The sequence below is a fragment of the Zosterops lateralis genome, assembly GCF_965231275.1.
Source record: "Zosterops lateralis genome assembly, chromosome: 4".
In the NCBI taxonomy this organism is placed as follows: domain Eukaryota; kingdom Metazoa; phylum Chordata; class Aves; order Passeriformes; family Zosteropidae; genus Zosterops; species Zosterops lateralis.
Genome location: NC_139765.1, coordinates 29177691 through 29201995, shown reverse-complemented (window position 1 = coordinate 29201995; position 24305 = coordinate 29177691). Strand labels below are relative to the sequence as shown.

The following is a 24305-nucleotide window of genomic DNA, read 5'->3' as shown; positions in this document are numbered from 1 at the left end:
AATCATTGCACAGAGCTATTTCATGAGAGCTCCATGCAGGTCAGAAGCTAAGCAGTAAATAATCTGATAAGTATAAAAGATGAAGGGAATTGAAAATATTCCTGTACATAGCACCTGCTGTGCTGTGACTGTTAGTGAAATGCAATGTCACCTTCTGGCAATCTCAGAAATAACTACAGAATCATCCAAGGTCTAAAAATCATGCTTCAAATCCCAAGGATGCTCATCCTGGTTAATTTAACCAAGAATTTAAAAACAAAGATGGTAATAGAATATATACTTACGCACACGTGAAAGGTTTTTGATAACAGGTGGCTCTTGGCTTACAAAAAATACCCCAAAACCAAAAAAAAACCAGCTAACCCCTGATGAGATTCCTTAGCTGAACACTGAGGTTTGACAAGTTCAAACTAGAAACAAAGTTCTAAAATTCTTATGAAACCTAAAGGATAATTAATTACAGAAACACCTAGTGTTGTGGGGGAGCCACAAGCACATACAGGCAACTTAAACTCACTTTCTGACACAGGTAGAATTTTCAGAGGAAACTCTGGACTAGACATTGGATTCTCTAGCCTGTCTTACTCAGGAAATTAGAGAATCACTATGATTTTCCCCACTCCCACCTCCAACCTTAACCCATTTCTCAAAGAGAAACTCTGCATCCAGGGATTCCAATAATAAATGCAAATCTAAGAGTAGCAATATAACATTTTGCATAAACAGATTAAATGTATAGGAGCCAGAGAAACTGTCAGAGACATCCTCCAACCTCTTTGACTATGCAAAGGAAGAAATCCATAAATAAAGTGACTAGCAATGCTGCCACCACCAACAGGAAATCTGCTGCTCACGTAGGAACAGCCAACACCATGCTCAGTGCTGAAGGGAAAGAAAAGGTGCTTAAAAATACCAACACCTAGCCCCCTTAGAAAAAGTGGATTTTAAAGGGCATTATTTTTCTAACAACAAATTGCCATTAGCATCATCTATCTTTGTCTGACTTCAGGTCACAGCACAGAAAACAGACATTTATCTCTCTGGTGAATTGTGCCCTTCGGCATGCTGAGGAAAAAGCAACACCTGTTCTCATCCTGCTGATCTCCTCTGTGACCAACACTTGTTCTTGCTTGACTGGTAAGTGCTCCTGCTCTTCCTTTGATTTGTTTCAGAGGAGGATGAGAACATCCTGAAGCAACACCTACTCTCAATCCTTTGACCATAAAGTGCTGCCCATTTCTGTTCTCCAGATGATAGAATGTGACAACTGAGGACCTCACTTAAACACTGGTGTGTCTTCTCCTATGCACTATCATGAGAACAAACAGAAAAGCCAATAAGATATTTCAATCTTAAGCATTATTATTACACAGCTTTAAATCTTTCTCAATTTTTTACCTCTTGTTCCTATGTAAGTCAGGGAAGAGAACAAGGAGAAACAATGATATATGAAGGTGAACTGAGGCAAAAAATCAAATAGCACCACCCCTTCTGCAATAAACCCTACTCTTGCTAAAGGAAAGTTTTTCCCAGGTAATTTTTATGCTAATACCTTTGAGATCATGTTTACAACTTCCATATTTAGGAACAACAACAGAACAGGAACAAGTCATGTTGACTTGCATCTGTCCATGAAAAGAGGACAAATGATTCTACTGTCAAGCTGACATAACTCGATATTCCTTTCCTTACAATGCTTCACATGAACAGAGGCTCCCCTCCCAGTATTCAGGATGTCCTATGGGACTATCTCAAGTCACTCAAGAGGTACCCTCTACAGGATACAGCAGCCTACCCTAAAGCAATGTCCCTGCTGAACCACAAAACAGTAGGAGGAAAGTAAAACAATAAATCAGTGTGGCATCAGATTTTGACAGCAGCTCAGCTTAAGATAAGGGTACACAATCAAACTACTGTGGGGTAAGCAAAGGTGTGAATTTAACAAATCAGCTACTTTATAGAAGCTGGTCATATGCATACTCTTATCTTACTACACAATATATATGGCAGATTACTCCTTTTCACCTATAATGTTACATATATTTCACATTCTATTTCACAAATCTATTTCATACACAGTAGGAACAGAAAAGGGCTTCAAACAGTTACCACACAGCAGCTGGCCTAGAGCAAACAAATGCATTGGCTTTCTTGTGGCACCTTGATTACATATGCACACTGTATTCCCAGATATAGCAAATCACATCTCTAGGCTATATATGAAAATAAAGCGATGCCCAGAGGGTATCTTACCAAGAGATTAATGTGCTGGTTTTTCTCACATGAAGGAAGAGCTTGCTCCAACAGCCAATTTGCTATTCCTGAGCCTATTTCTGGCAAAAAACACTACAACTCACAGTCTCAAAGCAAGAAAGCCAATATGGCTTTTAAAGAACACGTGGGGAGAAAGATAATTACTGCTATGTTTGGGATACGCTGAGAAATTATTGCATTGGCACTCAATGCACTGCAGAGAAAAACAGATAAAGTATTTTAAAACTCCTGTTCTCCAGCAGCCTAAATTTTAAAGACTCGTTACAAGGCTTTTCAGGCCAATTACTTTGTTTTCAGTTACAAAAAAAGAAAGTTTCATTAGGCAAATACCTCAAAAAAGTATTGTGAGATCATTAATTTATTTCCTGCAAATGTTTATTTATTTTCTCATTATGGAGAGGTTCTGATTTTCTCAGGTGCCACAATGCTCAAAAGAAACAAAAAAAAGAATGAGTCATAACATCCCGGAAGATAACACATGTAAGTTTTTAAAGTACGAGGGAAAAACTGTGGTTTCCAAGCCACTAGTTTTAGAAAACATCCTAATTAAACTGCAAAAGGAAAACACCAATTTCAAAATCTTAGGTTGTTCACTGGTTTATTGAAATACAACAGGAAAGTTAGGGATAACATCAGAGTAAGGACAAGAGAGGAATAAATAACCTTTTAAGATCACATGCAGAGAGAGAGCCAAGTAACTCTAATGAGACTTGACACATTTGAGGGTTAAAGGGACATTAAAACCTGCAGGCCTCATTTTTTTTTTCAATCCTTGAAAGCAATGAAGTTTGATTGGAAAAGTCATGTTGATTTTGTTTATTGTGTTCCTGCTATGTTTTTTTCCATTTGAACTACATTTCTGACATTAAAATACATTTTTCTCATTGTTGTTGTCAAATCCAATTTCAAGCCCAAGTTATACATTCTGCCCACATTAAATAAGCTCTATAGAGTCACATATAAGGACTGTTTCTTCAGCAAGAAATAATAAATGTCAAACTCATAACTCCAAGCTTTTGTTTTTTCCTTTTAAAGGCAAAGCACATACTTGAAGCCAGCATAATACTTTCAGGCAGAAAATGATTTAATGGACATTCATTGGCATCATAAACATAGTGTGCATATATAAATATATCTGTGCAGTACATGAGAAAGCAATGGCAGGAGTATAGCTGTAAGTGAAGATGGAAACCAACAATGGGTTGATCACTACAATAAGATAATCATCAAATTATATAGAAGTGTTTTTTAAAAGTGCTATAGTTCTTTAATTCCAACAATTCCAGACTCAAATATACATTTTAAAACATGTAAGCAACAGCTGTGGCAGAACTCCATCACGGAATTATGTTCAGCTCTGGACTGAGATATAACTGAAACAGTTTTGTAGAGGAAATAGAAAAGATATGCAGCAAGATGCTGAATATGCATTATTGAGAAAGGGAGAAGGTAAGCTGGAGCGAGGTTCAGGCTGGTTGTAAACTTTTCTCCTTGGGGAGAAGCTGTGTTGGCTTTTCTCCTCCTACAGTCCCTTCAAATAGCACGGTATCTCTCTTAGAGAAAGCCCTGCATATCAAGCATACACCTGCAAATGTTACTTAAAAGAAATTAAAGCAATACAGATGATGGTGTACCATGCTGCTTTGTCCTAAAGGTACATTAAAATAAGACACAAGAGAGGCACTTAGGCCCTTCAAGCCAAACTGAAGGAAAGATTTCCAGCATTTCAAGTTCCACCTGAAGCTTTCACAGACAGTAACATTTTTACTGAAACACTGTTTTGCCAACCAGGTGTCAGAAATCTGGCTTACATAGCACAAACCAGAGTAAGAACTGAATTCACAATGAAATAATTTTAATCTAGAAAATAGATTTTATAGATCACAGGACTGAAATTCAAATACAGGAGCTGTTAAGTTTTTATGTGAGCAATAGCTTTATAAAGAACTCCTATATATTACAGGCACAAAGTTCTGCAGCAATAACAAGAGAGGGATATTAAACCTTCAGAACTGTCTTCTGGCACTCTTCAGCCTTTTTGTACCCAGCCTAGGAACTCCTGAACTGAAATGTCAAAAGCTGTCATGATGCTGTCAGCAGGATCATGAATGTCTTATCTTGTTTCACCTGTTTCCCATTTTTTATTTTATTTTCACATAATACATCACACACAAAATACTCTTCATCCCCTCTTAAATACCCCTTATCTTCCCTCTTTCTGCCTCAGTACTCTTTAAGCCTCCCTCTTGAAAAAACTTCCTAAAATTTAGATTTGCCATGAAACCGTCCCACTTTCTGTTCTGATATTCCTCAGCATCCCTTTTTCACTTCAGCTTACTTTGTTCACCAGAACCCCTTTGTCCTCACCTTCCCCAAAAATACAACCACAGCGCACACTTAGAACTGATTTAGTCACACCATCTAAGACCCACAAGTCCTGAAATCACTGTTTAGTACTGAAACTTTGCCCAACTTTCTGAAACTTGGTACCGTGTTAAATTTTACCAGCCCAGCTCTTGAGCACCCCCTAACACTTATTTTCACAGCTGTTTAACTCTTAAAAGGTGTGGGGTGAACTGCACGACCAGCGGCACTACTGAAAACGGGAACATACAATGCGGCTGGTTAAACAGAGATAATCCGCTTTGTTACACGCTTTTCAAAATCTAAAGAAAACGAGTTCTGTCAAACATATTAAAAATGGGAACGTTTTAAATGAAGCAGAAAGACGCATTAAATCGCCTTTCATTTTCCAGTGAAATTCTGATTAGCTGTGAGATCTCGGCTAACTTAATGAACGCTGGAGTCAATAACACGTTGACACACTTGAGAGGCAAACACGGAGCACTGGACTGATATTTCTGCTTGATGACTGTATTGCTTGTTCTTTAGAACACCCACCACCCCAATCCTTACAGGAAGTACTTTGCTGCTTCCCGTTTAACCCTACAATTAGCTGTGTTTCCATCCAATACATCATCATTTACACGACACGTTTTCAATACAGAAACTCGTCTTTAGGCAGGTAAGAAGGGAATCTCCTGATCTAAGAGATGTCCGAAGGACTCGGTAAGCACACCGCCGTGCCGGCAAATACAGATACCAGCAACTCCCTAAACACGAGGTGCTCTGTTCTGAACCAAGAGTTTGGAGCTCTTTCAGTCATTAAATGGGCAGCGGTCAAGGAGCGGGGGGGGAAAGGTGAGGGAAGCACTGGAGTGGGTCAGTCCCAGCCCGCAGCCGGAGGGGCAGGAGCGAACGCCCCGGCGGGGCTCGGGCCAGGGCAGGTACACCCCGAGCCGAGCCGGAGCCGACACACTCCCGCAGCTCCTCGGAGCCGGACGGAGCGACCCCCCGGCCCCGGCGCTGGCTGTCCCGACAGAGCCGGGCCCCGCAGGTTTCCCCCGGGAAACACGGGAGCGGGGAGCCGGCTCAGCCCGCGGAGCCCCCGCCCCGGGCAGGACGAGCCCGCACGGCCCCGCGGGCAGAAGCGCCGAGGGGAGCGGGAAGCCCGCAGCGGCCCCCGGGCAGGGCTGTGCCCGCCGAGGGCTGTCCCCGAGCCGGTGCGCCCCGAGCCCCCGAGCGCTGCCCGCGGAGAGCCCAGAGCGAGCCCGGGGCGAGCGGCGCTGCCGGGACGGGGAGAGCCCGGGGCTCCGCTCCGCCCGGCCCCGAGTGCCCCTCGCCCTCCCGTCCCGCCGCCCCGGGGCGAGCCAGGCGGGGCTGTCCGGCCGCGGGGACACGCGGACCGCCCGCCTGCCCCGGCCGGGCGGAAACCGCCGCTCCCCGAAGTTTCCCCGGGCACTCACCGGCGGAGCTCATGGTGCTCCCAGCGCGGAGCCGCGCTTCCCCTCGTCCCTTACGCTACGGCCCCTCTAAGGGCCGAGGAGAAGGAGCCCATTGTTCCCCCGCGCCGCCACCCAGCCGGAGGAGCGGCCGGAGCAGGAGCAGCTCCCCCCGCCCGCCGCCGCCGCATCCCACCCGCGGCTGCCCCGGAGCGCCCTCAGCGCCGCCCGCCGGCGCCCCCTGCTGGCCGAGCCCCGCCCCGCTGCCTCCCGCCCCGCCCCACCAGCACCGCCCACAGGGCGCCCGAAACGGGCGCTCGCTATGCTTTCTGGGAGCTGTAGTTTTTCCCGGCGCCAAGCAGCGCCCAGCCGGGCGGGGCGGGGCCGGGCGGCCGGCGGCACGGCGGACTCGGTTTCCCAGCGTGCCCGCGGGAAGGGGGTGGCATGGCGGGCAAGGATGACACCGGAGTTCGACGAAGAAGTGGTGTTTGAGGTGGGCGCGGGGCGACCCGGCGCGGGCCGGGCCCGGCTGTCCTCGCCCCTCGTTGCGCCGTGGCCCCGGGGGCGGCGCGCACCGGGCGGGCCCGGGCGGGCGCGGGGCGGGAGGCGGGCGCGGTGCCCGGCCCAGGCAGCGCGGGCGGCGTCGGGCGGGACCGGCAGAGCGGCGGGCCGGGCCGGGCCGGGTCGGGGCGGTGCTCGGCGTGTCCCGCGCCCCGGGGCAGCCCCGGGTCAGCGGCGCGCCCAACGCGCGGGCCGAGGGCGGGACGGCCGAGCGGGGCCGGGCGGTCCTTTGTGCGGCGCTGCCCGGCCCCGCTGTCGGCCCCGCGGGGGGGTGTGCCCGGGGAGGCCCGAGGCGGCCCGGGAGCCCCGGGAGCCGCCCCCCAGCACCGCTCGGGCCGCAGAGCGCCCCCGGTCAGCCCGGCTGGGCCCCGGGGACTGGCCAGGAGAGTAAATAGATACATGGTTTTGCTTCTGAATCGGTGCCGCTCACCTAAAAGGTGTCTTTCAGCTCGCACACAACTGTGCGGCCAGCACTGAAACTGCTTTATCTCTGTAGTCTTTGTGTTATTGTTGGATTTGCATAAACCGTGTCTAGTTGTATCACGTCTTGTTAGAGCTACAATATCATCTTGGCCTTGTTTAAATAACAGTGGTTAAATATATCAGCTGTTGCGGTTTGGTAACAAAATCGAGCCTGTTTGCAGCAGGTAAATGTAATTGTATTTGTGATGGAGGGCACACCTGGTTTTGCAGGTGTACAAAGTGGTGGTAGAGAAATGCTGTCTTTAAAATTAATAATTACTATGATAGCAATAAGGCTTTTCAGTCAACCAGGTGCAATACACTCTTTACATAACCAATTAATTTTCTCTTAGCTGTGTAAGTAGATCTTTAGTCTTTGGTCCATACCACAAAGTTTTGTGTCCATCCACAACCAGCCTCGGATCCTAACAATAAGATTCGTTGTTTATGTTACTGCTACCTTAAATTGCTTCCTTTCATGCAATAAATCTGTGGTGAGAATTTATTCCACAGGTATAATGCCTGCTCTCTGCATTTCACTTCAAGTACAAGTGGTACTTGTTTTACAGTTTTGCAGTTCTTCAGTTCATGCAGCAACTACCGTTTTGATTGAAAAAATTCTGCTGCATAGAGAGTAAAAGATCTCATTGCATATGCTCTTCACTATTATCCTTGTGTTTTGGGAACAGACTTCCATCACTAATAAAGCCTCCTGGATACATTTACTGTCCCAAGTGTGTGTGTGTGTATCTGTACACACTTATAGGTATACTGAGTAACAGACCTGTCAGATATTATAGTACATCATAATAAAATCAAAAAAGCAGCAGTAGGGCAAATACAGGCTGTTAGGGTTGTGTCTTGGTTTGGAAGGACATGTGTCTGCTAAGGAAGGCAGGAGCCTCCCTTGAAGATGTAAACTCCCTCCTGCCGAATTGTAATTTTGAAATTAGGGGCTCTCAGGCAAAGATATGGAAATAGGAATAACAATTCTTTATGAGGAAAATCAAAATAAAAATACAGTAGTACAAAAAATGCACTGACAGAGTCAGAATACAACCTGACACCCTGTTGGTCAGGGTGTTGGTAGCAGTCCAGTTAAGTCCTCCTGGAGTGACAGATGTGGTTCTGTTGAAGATGATCCTGTAGAATGGTGTAGTTTTCTTCTGAAGGTCCAGTGGTGGTGAGATGGGTCCAGGCCTCCTCTGGGAATCCAGTGGAAAAAGGCTGTCCTGGTGTTCTGAATCTCAGGTTTTATCCAGGTAGGAATGTTTGGCTCCTCCCTTTGGGTGGAGCATCTCACAGTGGGATGATGTAATTTTATCAATCATGAGGTGAGCCTTAATGGCCCATTAACAGGAGATATCCCCCGAGGGAGGATGGGTCATGGAAGGGATAAAGAGCAGTTCTTCAGCTGTTTTTAACAGATAGTGATACAATACATACTTTTGGTTACACCTGGCCTTGCAACCCAGGACAGGTTGGCTGATTGGGTGGTTTACAAAACTGGGTGGGCTGCCGACTCATAAAAATGGGTACTCTGAAATACACACCAAAATTATCTTCAGGAATACTCAGCAGGGTTCATGCTATAATAAAAGGAAGACTCCACAGAGAATTATAAGCATACTTCACACGCATGAACCAGAGATGGGAATTGGCAAGGAGCCAAAAACCATTGGTGTAGTTAATGCTACAACATATTTGTATTTTTAATTTTTGTTTTCTTGGGCCCCAAACTCTTCCCCTTAATTATTTGTTGTTTCTGGTAAGCAGCTACATTTTCTATGCACCTCAGCCGGTCACTTCCCTGTTGGTCAGCAGTCACTGTTGCAAGAGGGCTTTAGCATTAGACCACAATTGCTGTGACCAGCTGTTTTCTCTATGCACTTGGAGCTGCCTTCAGCAAGAGATCAACTGATGGTATAAGGAGTCGTGGTGTGCTAACAAATGCATAATCAGGAAATAAGTGGTCTTTCATGTGTCTCATACCCAAAAGGATGGGTAGGAAAGAGAAGCAAATGGGATATACTTCATGTGTTCCGTATGATGGTTATGCTCAGGTTATTTTTTGGATTTTTTTTTTGGGTCCTAGCTCTGTCCAGTTGGCCCTGAAGACATCAGTAACAGCTGTCCACATTAATAATTTTGCAGCATCAAACAGATGATGGCCTGCTGATAAGTATTTCTGAGCTTCCAAGGACCAATAATTTTTCTCACTATCCAAGTATGTTTTACAGTAATTTATCTTTGAAAGCAAGGAAGCACAAACAGCGCATTTCTGTTCTGGCAAAGCAGTGTTTTCTATCAAGTTTGAATGCCACTGCAGATCATCATGACTGAACAATAGTGAATGATGGGCAGTTACTCTGTCCACTGAATGCTGCCATATTCTATCCAATTTATAAATGAATTCCTGCAGCAACCAGCAATATTTATTCACTGACTGAATAGTCCCAGCACTTCAATTCTTGCATTTCTTACAAGCAGTTGCTCTTCTAACTAAAATACTACAAACACAGTGGGGAGGAACAGAACTCAAGAAACACGGAGGTGCCTCTGATATGCTGGGTCTAGGCTTGTCCATCCAGCAGTGTGACAAATTAAAAATCATGGCAATGTAGAGCAGATTGTACTAAACAATGGAGGAACAATAACTGGTGTTCTTTTTTAGTGCTTGTCTGAATTTAGTAGGGGAGATCATGAGATAACAAACTGATGTTAAATTGCTTAAGATGAGTTTTTATACAAAACCTGGAAGACCATTATACTGCAGTTACAGTGTACCTTGGAATCCTCTGGAAAATTTCAGCATTTTGTGTATTTGTATGAGACTGGAATTGTGTTAGGTTTTTTTATTGTTGTGTGGACAATGTGATCTCCTTTTCGTTTTATTTTAAATTTTTTAATGTATAAATTAAAGAAGCTTCTTGTTCAAACTAGCTAAATTTCTGCATCATTATGCCAGTGGAGGGACTGTGTTGGAACTTTGATGATTTAGAACTGCCATCTGATTTCTGACTGAAATTCATTCATCGCCGCTTTATACCTACTTGCACATCAGCTGATATTTTCTGTTATCTTATATAGTTCTTATCTGTCTCTAGAATTTACTGAATTCAGAAACATTTAGGTGGGAAATACCTCTGAGATCAAGTCCAACCTTTGACTGATCACCACCTTATCAACTAGGACCATGGTCCAGTTGTTTCTTGAACACCTCCAGGGATAGTGACTCCACCACCTACCTGGACAGTAGTGTTTACATACTCTTTCTGTTTAGGAATTTCTCCTGATGTCCAACCTGAACCTCCCCTGGTGCAGATTGAGGGTGTGTCCTCTTGTCCTGTCGCTGACTCCCACCTGGCTACAGCCTCCTTTCTGGTCATTGTAGAGAGTGATGAGGTCACCTCTGAGCCTCCTTTTCTCCAGGCTTAACACCCCCAGCTTTTTCAGCCACTCCTTACAGGACTTCTGTTCCAGACCCTTCCCCAGCTTCACTGCCCTTCTCTGAGCACACTCCAGCCCTTGAAAGTCTTATCATGAGGGGCCCAGAACTGAACACAGTACTCTAGGGGTGCCTCACCAGTGCCAAGTACAGGGGAAGAATTTACCTCTCCTAATGTGTTCATAGAAAGCAAACTTGTTCTGGCTAAGCATTATGTTAGGCTGGATAAGCCAGTATATCTTAGCTTTTTTTAATGAAACAGATTTTTCTGTTCATAATTTTTAGTTTGGTTTGTTTGTTTGTTTTCATGGCTTTTCGGTTCATGCTTCTTTACCACATCTTGTAACATGGTATTTGGCATTCCTGCTAGGGTCTTACACAACTATTTTTACTTTTTGCTTCTGGGAATACTTTGTTTCTTGTATGCTAGGCCTAGAAACAATGTTTTCATGTCTTCATACTGTTTGACTCAGATATAATATGATAAGGTAACCGCTCGTATGTGTCCTTGATTTTATCAACAGCTTCCACATTATTGGAGAGTTTGTTTTTATTAGTCCTTCTGTGTAATGTCTTGCTGTTGTCTGTTGTTAAATTGCATGCTGTTATCAATACCCACTTAAGGTCCTCCATTTATTTTTCTATTATGTTTCAATACTTTTCTGCATATGTAATGCTACTTGGTGATATCAGGAAATGTCATTAGTAAGGTTTTTGATATAAGTTTTATGCAAATATAAAAAAATTTAAAAATGCAAAAGCTGTGACTAAAGACTCATTTTTTATGAGCTCCATTAGTAACCTTCTGGTCCAATAGTTTTCCATTCAGTGTAGACCACTGTTACCTCTGTCATCAACACACTTGGTTCCTTTCCCATCTTTTTTGTCTTAACTGATATGGAATGGTATCAAAAGTCCATACCCATACAACACAGTGTAAAAAATCCAGATAAACTTCCCTAATTTCCTTTATTTATAAAAATTAGCTGTCTTATCAAAGAAAGATGTCAAGTAAGTTTGGCACAATCTACCTCTGGTGAACCCATGTGATATCCTCTTTGATGATCATTTGTTTTCTTCTACTTATCTTTGAATTTTGCAAGAAAGAATAATTATTCTCAGTAGTGTGCTGGGTTTTGATCAAATTCATAGACCTGACATATTCTTGATTGCTTTTTCTCCTTTTAAATATAGGCACTCTGCTTGGATTTTTTCTGCTTTTGAGTTTATAGATTTATTAAAAATCCTTTCTGCTGCATCTTTCATCTCCTGTGCCCATTCTTTCAGAATACTGGGATGAAGGTGATCCAAATACTGCATTTTCAGCTTCCAGCTGTGTAATTTGTCCTATATTTTAATGAGTTTGTGCAAGCTTTTTTTTTTTTTTTTTTTTTTTTTTTTTTTTTTTTTTTTTTTAACCTTTGGATAGATATCAAGATGTGCTCATAGAACCACAGAATGAGATTGAAAGGGACCTCTGGAGGTCATCTGGTCTACGACCCTGCTCAAGTAGGGTCATGTAGAATCAGTGGCCCAGGACCATGTCCAGATGGCTTTTCAGTGTCTTCAAGGATGGAGAGAGATCTTACAATCTCTCTGGGCAACCAGTGCCAATACATAGTCACCTTCACACCAAAAAATTTCTTGATGTTCAAAGGGAACCTCATGTGTTTCACTTAGTGCCCATTCCTCTGTTTCTGTTACTGGGCACCACTGAAAAGTGCCCATTTCTCTCCTCTTTTCACTTCTTCTTTGGATATGAGACCCACCATGAGGTTTCCTCAGGCTCACCAGTCCCAGCTCTCAGCCTCTCCTCCTGGTGACATGGTCCTTCCTTCAGTTTCACTCAGACCATTGTTGAGATCCCAGAAAGTGATCCCTGCGGTCAGAGCAGTTCTGGTAGGGGGGTTGTAGGTGACTTTTGTTATTTTCCATTTTAATTCTGTGTATTCAGAAGAAAGTTACTCAGACTGCACAAATATATGATTTTGACACACACAATATCAAACTGCCACCACTTTAGATTTTTAAGGGCTTTTGCATATGCATTGTTTGAAGTATAAATTCGCATGTAGAATTATGTTCATGTAGAATTGTGTAATACTGAATTAATTTCATTGGCATAAAATCTCCATTTAAAAAAAAATTAATTAGGAAATAAATATTTTCTCACTTGAGACATTGTTTTAATTTATTAATGGATCTTGTGCCATTCCTACAACCAGTTGTGTCCATATTATTTACTTAATACTGCTATTCATTAGCTATTTCAGTACTAGTAGAAATACATGTTCAAGAATAGCTGCCTGTGTGTCATGATGGTTGTATAACTGTGGAATCTAATATTTTATTCTAGATCTAGAGGATCTGATCATTACTGTAACTCCAGACTTTTCTATCTGTGATTGTTTGACCCAGTAGAAATCCCAGGCTGAGCAATACCATATAAATTGTGTGTGTGTTCTTTCACGACTTCAGATTCTCTTTTTTTAAGTGGGATAATAATACCAAGTTAACAAAATGAGGCGCTCTTTGGTTCACCTGTCTGCCTCAAATTGCAGAATCTGTGCTAATCTATATTTAAAAAGAAAACAAGCTGGGATTGAACACAAAGAGCATAAAAACCTCTTGTCCAAATTCCAAAGTTTGTATCTGTGTAAAATATTGAACACAGCTGTACTGAACCCACAAACTCAGAGCAAAGATTTTGAACATGTAACAGGTCAGTCTCATGTCACAACCAGCCTTTGTTCAAGCAATCTTCCCACCTCTGGAGCAAAATACCTACAGAAATGGAGTTACCCTTCCCAGAGTTTGAAGAGACATGTTCTGTGCTCTTTGCCTTCTTGCAGTAGTAGAAGAAGCTAATGTGAGAACTGAGTCCTGAAAAGAGTGGGGAAGTGATTTCCAAGGATCATGCCATCCTGAGAGAGAAAGGAGGTACCAGAGCCCAGCAGAGCTGGCAGCTACATGGCACTGGGTCAGGCCTGTGTGGGGAGGAGATAGGAGTGGTGGGGTCTGCAGAACAGGGATGTGGCACAAAAGGGAAGTCCTGGGCAGCACCTTAATGTATTCCAACATCAGGTTCAGAAAGACAACTCTCACTGCTTATTTAGGCATCAAACCAAGGTGCTGCTTGCTGCTCAGGGGGATGGAGGATACCTACATATAATGTTCTGATCCACAGATTTCTGTAAGATTTGAAAGAGATTCTAGGAAGAAGCACTACCATTTCCCAGCATGATACACAGTATACAGAGCAGCTTTTAGGTGATGTGTTCTCTACATGCCTACAATAGTAAAACATGGCTAAAATATGGTATTTCTTAGAATATTGGTGCATCACTAAATGTTCAAATCCTTATCTGAACCCTTGTAAACCATATGTTTTAAAGGTTGAGCTTTTATCAAAACACTCAGTCACGTGTTTTCACAAATGCTTTTTTTTTCCCAAATAAAGTGTTGTAAAATAATTTTCTTTAAAAAATTAAATAAAAACAAATGAAAATCCCAGGGAATCTAACCTCAGAAACTTCTTGTGATTAGAATTTTCAGTCACTTTCATTCAAAAATGTTAAAACTTTAGGACTTGCAAAATAATGTGATTTTTGTCAAGCATCAGACTTGTAATGTTGTATTCTAAAAAATAAGGTCTCACACATTAGGAAAAATAAGCTGAAAAGCAGCATTCACATACCTTCAACAGTACTGTCAGTAATGCTCCATTAGCAGGGTTTCTCACCGAATATTGGGTGGACTAAAAATGTAGTACTCTTAGTTTTTATATATGCATGAAATAAAGCCAGTTATAAATATACAGCTCTGTCAAAGCCACAGTTCACTTGTCATTCTAATGAGCTGGTTTTGGGACTGTGCTTTGTGCGCCTGAAGTGTGGGCTGTTGGCAGAAGTGGTGTTTGGGCTTCACTCCTCTTTTGCAGTGTATTCCCATCCTCTTCCTTATGCTGGCACCTGGATTTGTGGGTGATGCTGCACAGTGGCTCAGGAGACTGATTAGATAAACTAACTTGGCTAAGAATGTGAAAAAAAAAAAAAAAATCCATCTTAGTTTTTTTCTGTCAGATTGTTTCCCTGTTCCATCTCACCACTTGGCTGCATAAATACTGCCAGCCGTGTTGGGAAGTGGTGCTGCGGCTCTCAGCTGCACCCACAGGTAATGGCAGGTTAAATTGACCGTGCCAGTGCAGCCTGGGGAGATGGCTCTGCTGAGGATTGCAGTGTACTCTTCAGGCACTTGCACTGCTGATGGGTGGACTGTTTTAGATATTTTGCTTCTCAGCAGTTTGCTGAGTTGAGGAGGAGGACAGACTTTGCTCCTTTTCACCACATGACTTGGGAGCAGGTGATACTAGAGAGAAAATAAAATAAGCTGCAAGCTTAAAACTATGTGAAGAACAGTCTGCAAGCTTAAAACTATGTGAAGAACAGTCTAGCTGTAGAGGCCAAGTCAACCCATCAGGCATTCCTGGATGTCAGAACAGACAGATAAAAGTATTATATGGACCATATAGTGTGTAAATCTATATTGCTGTTACTATTTTTAATAGAAAATTTTAGGATTTTCTAAGAAATTCTAAGAAAGTACATGATGATTCAGAGTCAATTTTGAGGTTTGTTTTTTAATCCTCCTCTGTATTAGTTGTTCTGGAGTAATTTACAGAGGGTTAATACTGTAGTACTCCTCTTACAACTTCAAGTCATGAGTCAACTTCCTTGAGACACTGGAATAGAATGAATTGCTTGGTATAGTTTTCTTTTAATCTTCATAATGTGAGTGCCTTTTGTTTCTTGAATGCCTTTCTCTTCAGTAAAGATGTTTGCACAGTGTGTTGTCATTAGAAGTAAGAATTGACATGATCCGTAATAGATAAGTTGATTAATTGGAGCTAATGCTTTAAAGAGGTTTCAAAAACATATCAGAAATATTTCACTAGTTTACCAGTCAGATGCATTAATTTAATTAACTGAGTTTCGAATGTAAACGAAGGAGTAAATCTGTGAGTTAGTGACTGGTATAAAGCAAACCAATCTTGCTGTATCATCAGTTTAGTCTGATAACTGGCATGATGAGTGACTTCCCATCCACGCCAGGTACAGAGTCGGCTGGCTTCTTACCTTGTCCTTCAGGGAAAGTAATGTTTACGTTTACTGCTTTTACTTGCAGTTTTTCTGGTGTTTTTCATCTGTCAGAAAGGAACTCGTCAGCTTTTCACCTGCAACTGCAGGTCCACTTTTGAACAGGTAAACAGTGCAAAGCTCTGGGTGAATTTCAGTGCTTTGCCTAGTATGCAATATTTTTTTCTAATGCTTTTCCATGATGGCAGTAATGTGCAACCACCTGCTGTACAATACAAAGGAAAGAGCATTCCCATGTCAGAGATACAGTGATGCAGAAATATACACAGGCTGTAAAACTTCCCAAACTCTTGAGGACACATGAGTCCATGCAAAATAGATACATACAGAATCAGAGAATATACTGAGTTGGAAGGGACCCAACTGGGTTATCGAGCCCAACTCCAGTCCCCATGCAGGACACCCCAATAATCACATCAGGGTCCTGAGAGCATTTTCCAAATGCTTCCTGAACTCAGCCTGATGCCATGGCCACCTTCCTGAGGAGCCTCAGCCACCCCTGAGGTGAAAAGTTCTCTCCTGATATCCAACCCAAACCTCCCCTGACCCAGCCCCATGCCACCCCCCCATGCTGAGTCCTGCCACTGGCCAAGATATTGTGCATCAAAAAATATCTGGGAACAGTAATAGGTTAATGGCTTTAAAGTAGCTCTCAGAGCCTACTTGTAAATCAGATGATACTGGTGCTGGAGAAGCCAAGGTCTGTGCTGCTGTGGCAATGAAAGCAGAATAGGAAATCTAAATGACTCTTTGGCTGCCTTGAAGTCATTGTCTAATATTAGCCTTGTCAGCAGTGCCTGGCTCTTTGTCAGTCGGTGCTCAGGAGGAGGTGGTTACCAGCCAGGAGAATATGACCAAGGCTTTTAAATACTGTTGCTTGGAAGGTCTTATTAATGGCTGAATATGAGATCAATGTGCAGTAATTCTTTCAAGCAGCATCTTTTTAAAAGCCTTTAGCAATCTGTCATCCTCATCTCCCTCCTCCCAGTTAGAAAGCCACATTAGTCAGGAGAAATCGCATGATCCTGGGAAGTTTCAAAGTGCATCCGCTGATGCTGTGAGGAAAATGCCACTGTGCAGGGACACAGGTGCAGTTACACTGACGGCTTCTTCTCATCCTCATCTCGGATCATCCTGGAGGGACAAGCAGAAAGAAACGGGGAGGTGGGAGAGATTCTGTCAGGTGCATGGGAGCAGTACCAAAGAGAAAAATGGAATACACTCTTCCAGGAGACAAAGATCGCGCTGTCTGTGAGTCTGAGCTCAACTTTTTCACATTCATTTTGAGAGAGGGGAAGATTTCAATACTGGTAATTTGTTCTGAGTTTAGCCACATGCTCAGCATAACTTAGCTTTTGCTGTCATTCTGGTAGAAATGTTTAATCTTCTGGAATTTTAAACTGATAATTCATAATTTGTAGTTATTTTGGAGGTGGGTTAAGCTCCCTCAGTGTTTTTGACATATTGGAAACTCAGCTTTGAACAATATCCTTATTTTAAGAGGAGATCTTTAGCCTCTTATTTTGTCCAATGTCAGTAAATAGTACTTCCAAGCCTAATCTGTTTTATTAGCTACTAAGTGGCAAATTGTATCATAGTAAAGAACGTGAGTGAGAGAAGCCCCTATCTTTATTGGAGAAATGGTGAGTCATTTACTTCATGATGCATCAGCAAAAATAATTGGGTGTGGTTTTGATTTTCAGCTGCTATTGTAACAAGGCTAGGAAAGCTAACAGTGTCTTAGTCTGACATGTGCTTGCAAAGGTTTTTCTCAGAATACTCACAAAATGCCTCAAATATTGAAGTGTGATATGTGTGCTTGCAAGGCTTTAATAGATGTAAATATCTGAGTATTTATATATCAAAAGCAAACTCTTTTCTGAGGCCAGGGAATTCTCTACTAATACAGACTTTCTATCACATAGTGATGTGTTTTTAGTGTTTGCCTTGATTTTGATTTTTTTTTTAATTTTATTTTTACAGTCTTATAATTACAAACACAATGCTTAGTCTTCAGTTTAGATGATGATTTTTCATAACCCAAGTAATTATTAAAATAAGCATTGGGGAAGTATTAAAGACCCACAGTAATTTAGTGGACTGTTCTTTAATCCTGCAAAAAATATCTTGGGTTTAGAATGAGTCTCAACCACTTTCAGCAATGAAGAATTGTAAATAAACATATGTATGTGAGTGAAATAATTTTTAGCAGTATGGATCTAAAATAAATATGCTTATTGAGTTATGAATGAGGAGGAAAGGATTTTCTTTCTTGATTCTCTTAACAGGAGTTTAGTTAAGCCTGTACTGTACTGTAAATGGTTAGAATTGAATGGCTTTGCAGTATTACTATAGCAAATTGGAAAAGTAAAAAGATAAGTTTTTTTGTTGATCTCTGCTGAGTCCACAGAACTCTGATTCTTCAAACTTTTAAAAACCCTGTTCCTACTCAATACAACAGCTGTTTCTGACTATCTCACTTCACTTGTTAAAAAGTTTTTTCATATATAATCTGTATAAAGTACACCAGAGAAGAATGGCTTTTAGTCTTCTGTCTGTTCTGGAACTATTTCATTTCCAGCACTCATTTTGGACAATTAATATAATTTTTCAAAACTCCTTGACCGTAATCCCTGTGTCCTGTGTCCAGAAACTGAGTTATAAGAAGGGGCAGCAACTTGGAGGAAACTTTAGAAATAATTACAGTATATTGCTGAAAAACCTTGGTTTAGTATCTGTTGGGGAAGATGAATCAGGGAAACCTTATAAATATAATTGCTTAGCAAAAGTTCTGAAAATATGAAACCTAGAATCGAAATAGAAACAGAAGCTTACTTTGAGTTGTAGGATACCGAGTCTTAGTTACTATATAACCTGGAGACAATAGCCTGGCCAGCTGAAAGAGAATCCCTTTTGATTGAACAAGACCTTTCTGCTGGCTAAGGGATCCAAAGGTCAGTGTAGCAAAACCGAAAAGTCTAAAGAGTAGTTTTTAGAGTTTAAAATATAACACATGGTAATGTAGTAGTTCTTATAGGCTGTATGTAGATTCTATAGGGTTTTGTGTCTTGTATTGGTTAGTCACTGTAAATTAGAATATTCATCACAAAAGGAGATATAATGTATTGTAACCAGGACCTTGTTCTCCTTTCCCTGCTCTTTTCCCTGCTCTTCCCCCTGCTCTTCCCCCTGCACTCTGACCCCTGCCAGCTTTCTCTCTCGTTCCTCTCTTCTTAGCCCATACCTTCTTGCTCTCCCTCCCTCTCTCTTTGGGACTTCCCTCCAGCCGAGGCTGGTGGCTGAAGGGAAGGCCCTTTCTACCCACGACCCTTGCAATAAAACCACATATTCTAGAATACCTCAGGTTTGCAGAGTACCTTGTCCCTGTAAGTCATGGATGCCCCTACAAGTATCACTTACTTTAGATAATATTTCCTATCAGTAACAGTATGATGGTAACATAATAATAAACTTGCTTATTTTTTTAAATTTTCTCTCTACTTTGTACATTATTCATTACCATGTCATTCTGCCAGACACAACTAGAAATAAACAAACAAACCTGACTGTCAAATGGGAGTAATACTAATGGTTCTAGTTATGATCTAAGTTGAGAGGGTTTGAAAGTAAAAATTCAAAAGTACTTGGAATAGATTCCTCTAAAATAATATGCTCTGTTAGTAGGAAGATGAGATTTTGTATTTAAAATTCCCTCTTTGGGCCATCCACTGAAACAAACTTGGAAACTTGCTGTCCCTTTACCTCACATTCTAATATAAATGCTTTTTCACAAGTCTATTTTTAAAAAATATTACTATTATTAACTATTACTGCTTGTAAGGATAAACTTTCTGGTGTATCTTGAATTTCTTGAAATATAAGTGTAGCATTTCTATCACATGCAGAAATGTAAAAGCTGTTGTGCTTTTTTTCTTTCTTAATGTTGGACTGTTGCAATAAGGAATGTATTAATTCAGGGCAAAAAAAAAACTGGTAGAAAACAAGGCAGAGGCCTCCTATTTTCCCCAACAAGTAAGGATATTTTTTTAATATTATCATGATATTTGCAGGTGAAAGCAGCTGAGCCTAGCAGTGCTGATGAACAACAGCATGAGTTCAAACCAAGGAACTTTTCTCACAGTTAGAAGTGCATCTTCAAGAATATGTGCATGTCTGTGATCTTTTTCATGGGAAAGAAGGCTTTTAGGAGTGAGAGGTTTGGGTAAGGATCTAAGCTAAAACTTCAGAGCTATAATTTGTGATACATAAGATACATTATGAGATTTAATTGTTGCTTTTAGAGCTTTGTGAGGATGAAACATCCTTTGTAAGCATTAAGTGCAGTACTTCTGTCTCTTGTACTGAAACACAGTATACAAAATAGGATATTTTAATGCTATCACATTGCAATTGTGTAGTTGCATAATTAATAATTTTCTGATTCCTTGATAATATTGGAAATTCTGTATGAATGTGCACACATAAAATCTACCCTTGGCTTTTAAAAATTGCTTTAATGGATTTTCTAGACATTGCTTATATTCATGGGACATATTATCTATAGAGTGGTGGAGACATCCTCCATTTTTTCCTCTTTTGATTATAGGCAACCATGAGTTTTACAGACCACACAGCTTTGCAAGTGACAGGCTTATTAGGCATAGGAAGTGAAATACAATAAATAAATAAATACTGTGGGTTTGTGTTTGCATAGACTGATGTATGTATGCCATCTGTGGTGTTTCTAATAGGAGTGTAACCTTCAGATTTCTGTAAGCAAAATGTGAAGCTGCCTGTGCTACACAAGAGACCTGAACTCTTAATGGAAGATTTTTGTGAATACTTTGTTAAGATTCCTAATAATCTAATTTCAGAAATGCCTCAACATAATTCTTATTCATTGCTTTCTTTATGCACATCTTGCATGCTTCTAATTGATTCAGAAAGGGGAACAATGGTGGTTTTACTCACGTAAGGAATTTTAGTCACAGCATACTTCTTGGTCATTGACTTTTATAAAAATACAGGATTTTTCCAATATGCAAGTAAGTTCTGTTAATAATATTTTAGAAAGAATGGGATAGTCAAAGCATGGGGAGGCAAAGAAGTCTCTTAGAGGAAGATTTTGTAGCCTGAGTACTTTCTGAGAAACTGAAAGAGAAAACCCATTATCTAATTAAAGGAATAACATTCACATGAAATTTTAATTAATTTTCATTTCCTAAGCTAATAGTCAAAAAATTGATTTCCAGTTCTGAACAGGGATAAAAAAATGTAAATTTACCCATTACAAGGCCATGTAAAAGTCTTCTAAGAGTTAGTCAGAAGGGTGACTAGTAAGATGCCCATATTCTACCTTAGTTACAAGAACAAATAAAATTATTCTTCCTAGTTAGGGGCTGAAATTTCATTAACATTTAGAGAGATGGTGTATTTTTTACTGTTTCTGTAGAGTAGAAAATCTACTAATTATAGTTAGATGGAAGGTTGTGATGTAACTAGGTCACCAGTAAAAGGGAAGAATTGGGCATTCTTACATCTATGCCATATTTCATTTACTAGTGATAACTTTCAGGATTTTAGATAATTCAGTTTCCAGTGGATAGTCTCTGTCTGTCTCTACTTCTCATTCTGCCTTCCTTCACCCATTTTTGTGAGGAAATGGAACTAATCTAAACAGCAATAGACGAGTTTTCTTGATCAGCTTTTAAAAAATTATCTCATCATGGACCACAAAGAAAGGTGCACCCTGAGATAATAGAAAAATTCCTCAGCATTTTTGGATTATATTTCCAGCTGTCTGTATGTTGGTGAGTGCCAAGGAAGGGCAAGAATAGTCCTGTGTCGTATGATGGCTGCCTTGCTTGTGGCAGGTATGGTCAAGATGATGGTCAGGTTTGCCAAGAGCCTAGATATGACTTCCTTGAAGTTCTGCCTGGAGTGAGCCTTATGAGTTTTGAAGAAAACATTGTCTGTTCACCTACTGTGTTGTCTGTGTCTTCATCTAAATGGGGAAAAGTCCATGCTACCCTGAAAGTTCTTGTGTGGAGGTGTTCAGGTTGTTCCAGGTGTGTTGGCAATGCACAGCCTGGCTCTATTTGAAAGCCATTTTAAGAAGACAAGGTTATGCACCTCCAGGCATATTCTCAGTTTTGTCCTGAAGTTATTGGGTGAATTTAACAGTGTCTAAAATAGAACAAGTATTCTAGTCTATTACATTTTCTCTTCCATTTTAATTAAGGAGTTCCGGTAAAATAGCATGTTCTACTTAGAGAGAAACAGCCAGTCCAGAACAGCACAGTTTAATTAGAGTTGGATGTGCTTTGAAAAAAGTATTCAACCATGGAAGAAAGGTACTTGGAAAAAACACAGGATTGTGTTGTCACACTGGAAATATTCTCACAGGGAAATGAGTCATTAACCTATCCTAGTGTTTTGCACAACCATTGTCATTGTGGGTGAGTGTGATTGTCTTTACCTGTGAGTTGGTAGAAATATTTAAGTTTCAGGTAATGACTTGATGCTGAATCTGTTGTGAGTAACTGAAACAGAGTAAACACAAGTATGATTTTGCATGCTTTAAATAGTTAAGAGGGATTAAAATAGCACTTTGGTGATAGGGTTAACAAAATTCCTAAAGGTAAGAAGTTAATTTGTTCAGCTGGTATGAATGATGGTTATATTTCATGGCAGGCAGTCATTTGAGATTCAGCTGTGTTGGTACATAGTCAGAGTTAGGTGGGCCCCTTCACAAGCATTTGCACCAGCAAGTTAATGACAGTCAGTGTAGCAGTTAGTGGTAGGTGTTCTGTTGGTGGTTATTTCTGCAAACCTCCACAACTGTGCATCATTTACTGTAAAGTTTTTACTTTTTATATCTAGTGTTTTGGTTGATAGTATGTGAAATTAGGATGTTGGTGTTTTTTCTATGCAGTTGGCTAGAGCTTGCATACTCTAGTTAATAAAATTTTTCAGAGGGCAAAATTAATCCCTGTCTAACTAGGCTGTATCAGACTGATTGCTGAGAGTTTATTCTTAAAAATGAAGTCTTTTTACATGTCCTAAGTAGAACTGGAGTTATCCTAGGTACTGTTTTCATCAAATGTGTCCTAGATACTGGCATATATGTAGCTGTAAACTGAAAAATAAGAGTTAAGTAAATCTAGATACCTGATGCAGATGACAAGAAGAAATTTCACAGCTCTATATCAATAAATATTTAATCACTCTAAGTATCACTCTTCTCTGGTGATCAGAATTCCATACTTTTTCTATGTTATTAAGGACTGTTTGCAAATCATTCATTTTGCCAGCAATTTTAAAAAGTTGAGTTGGTTTTTTTTTGTTCATATGCTGTGGGATTATTTTTTTTTTTAAGCCAGAATACTAGTATCATCCTTGGAGAGAGCAGAAGCTTTTTTCTATTTTTTTTTCCCATTTCTCAATCCATTCATTGCTGGTTGTGTGGTTGCTGAATTCACAGTGGTGTTTTGTGGGAAACACAGAATGATTTTTAACATTGGTTTTTTTCTCCTTCTTCTTTCTATAACTCCCTTTTCAGAATTCCCCACTGTACCAATATCTGCAGGATTTGGGACACACAGATTTTGAAGTATGTTCCTCGGTGTCACAGAAGGCAGAGCAATGTGCAGCAGCAGAAAGCCAAAGGGAGCAGACTGTGCATGCTGCCCAGAAGGTGAGCACCTTCCTGTTGCTGAGTATTTATCTTCTCACAAGGAAACTGCATTGCTTCACAAATAGGAGAAATCAGCTTACTTTTAAAAAAAAAAAAAAAAAAAAAAAAAAGGCAAAAACTCCCAGGCAATGAACCTCAGCCTATTATTGTATCTTGAAGTCGTTGTTAATCAGTATAGTTTGAAGTGTTTCTTTGCACTTATGTAAGCTAGGGAAACAAGAAGCTTTGATAAATAAATTTTTGAGTGTTGAAAATTATCTTACATAGTGGATCTTATTATGTTAGCTTAGCATGACATTCTGGGAATACAACCTGTAATTTTCTAGAACAGAATATTTATAGTTTCCAGCCCTCCCCAGACATTCAGTTGCTAAGTATAGCTTCATCTGTGACAAAACATATTAAGAAAGAGGATTTCTGGGAAGTAGAAATGCAGTAACCAATTTGAATGAGATAGTTGATGTGGATAGCTATTGCATTTCTAATAATGATTGCTTCTATCACTGGTCACAAAGCAAGGAAGCATTTAAATCAGGATTTAGCTCACAATTTTATTTATTTTGAGCTACCTTTAAAAGGATTCATGGAAATATTAGGTCTACCACTTTTGCTTTTCACAATTGTCAGCTGGCACTCACCATAACCCTCAAGAAACCAGCTGAAAATATGTTTTCTCTTTAAAGCTAACGGTTATTTTGTGGTATGTTTACATGGAAGATATCCATTCTGACTTAGTGTAGGAAGACTTTGAATAAGAATTTATTTATTTATTAAATGTTAACATTTGTTCACTGTTAATTAAAAAATAGAATGACATTTCATGGGCTGGTACTCTGTTGGTTACTATGAAGTAATGAATGGACTGTCACTACGTTATTTTGCATAGTTAATTTTGTGACAGTCACAAAATCAGTATGATATTCTGT

At 40.6% G+C, this 24305-nt stretch overlaps 2 protein-coding genes across 7 annotated transcripts in view; one reads left to right on the top strand and one right to left on the bottom strand.

Moving 5' to 3' along the window:
* FGD6 (FYVE, RhoGEF and PH domain containing 6) overlaps nt 1-6224 on the bottom strand; it is a 73277-nt gene extending 67053 nt beyond the window's left edge. The window contains exon 1 of the mRNA XM_083860243.1: nt 6081-6224. Coding sequence (XP_083716369.1) covers nt 6081-6093 — 13 coding nt within the window. The 5' untranslated portion in view covers nt 6094-6224. The remainder of the gene's footprint in view (nt 1-6080) is intronic.
* A 239-nt stretch (nt 6225-6463) lies between these two features.
* Nucleotides 6464-24305, top strand: part of VEZT (vezatin, adherens junctions transmembrane protein) — an 87213-nt gene continuing 69371 nt past the window's right edge. For all 6 annotated transcript variants that reach the window (XM_083859262.1, XM_083859259.1, XM_083859258.1 and 3 more), the window contains exons 1-2: nt 6464-6549; nt 23245-23379. In XM_083859262.1, coding sequence (XP_083715388.1) covers nt 6514-6549; nt 23245-23379 — 171 coding nt within the window. In that variant the 5' untranslated portion in view covers nt 6464-6513. The remainder of the gene's footprint in view (nt 6550-23244; nt 23380-24305) is intronic.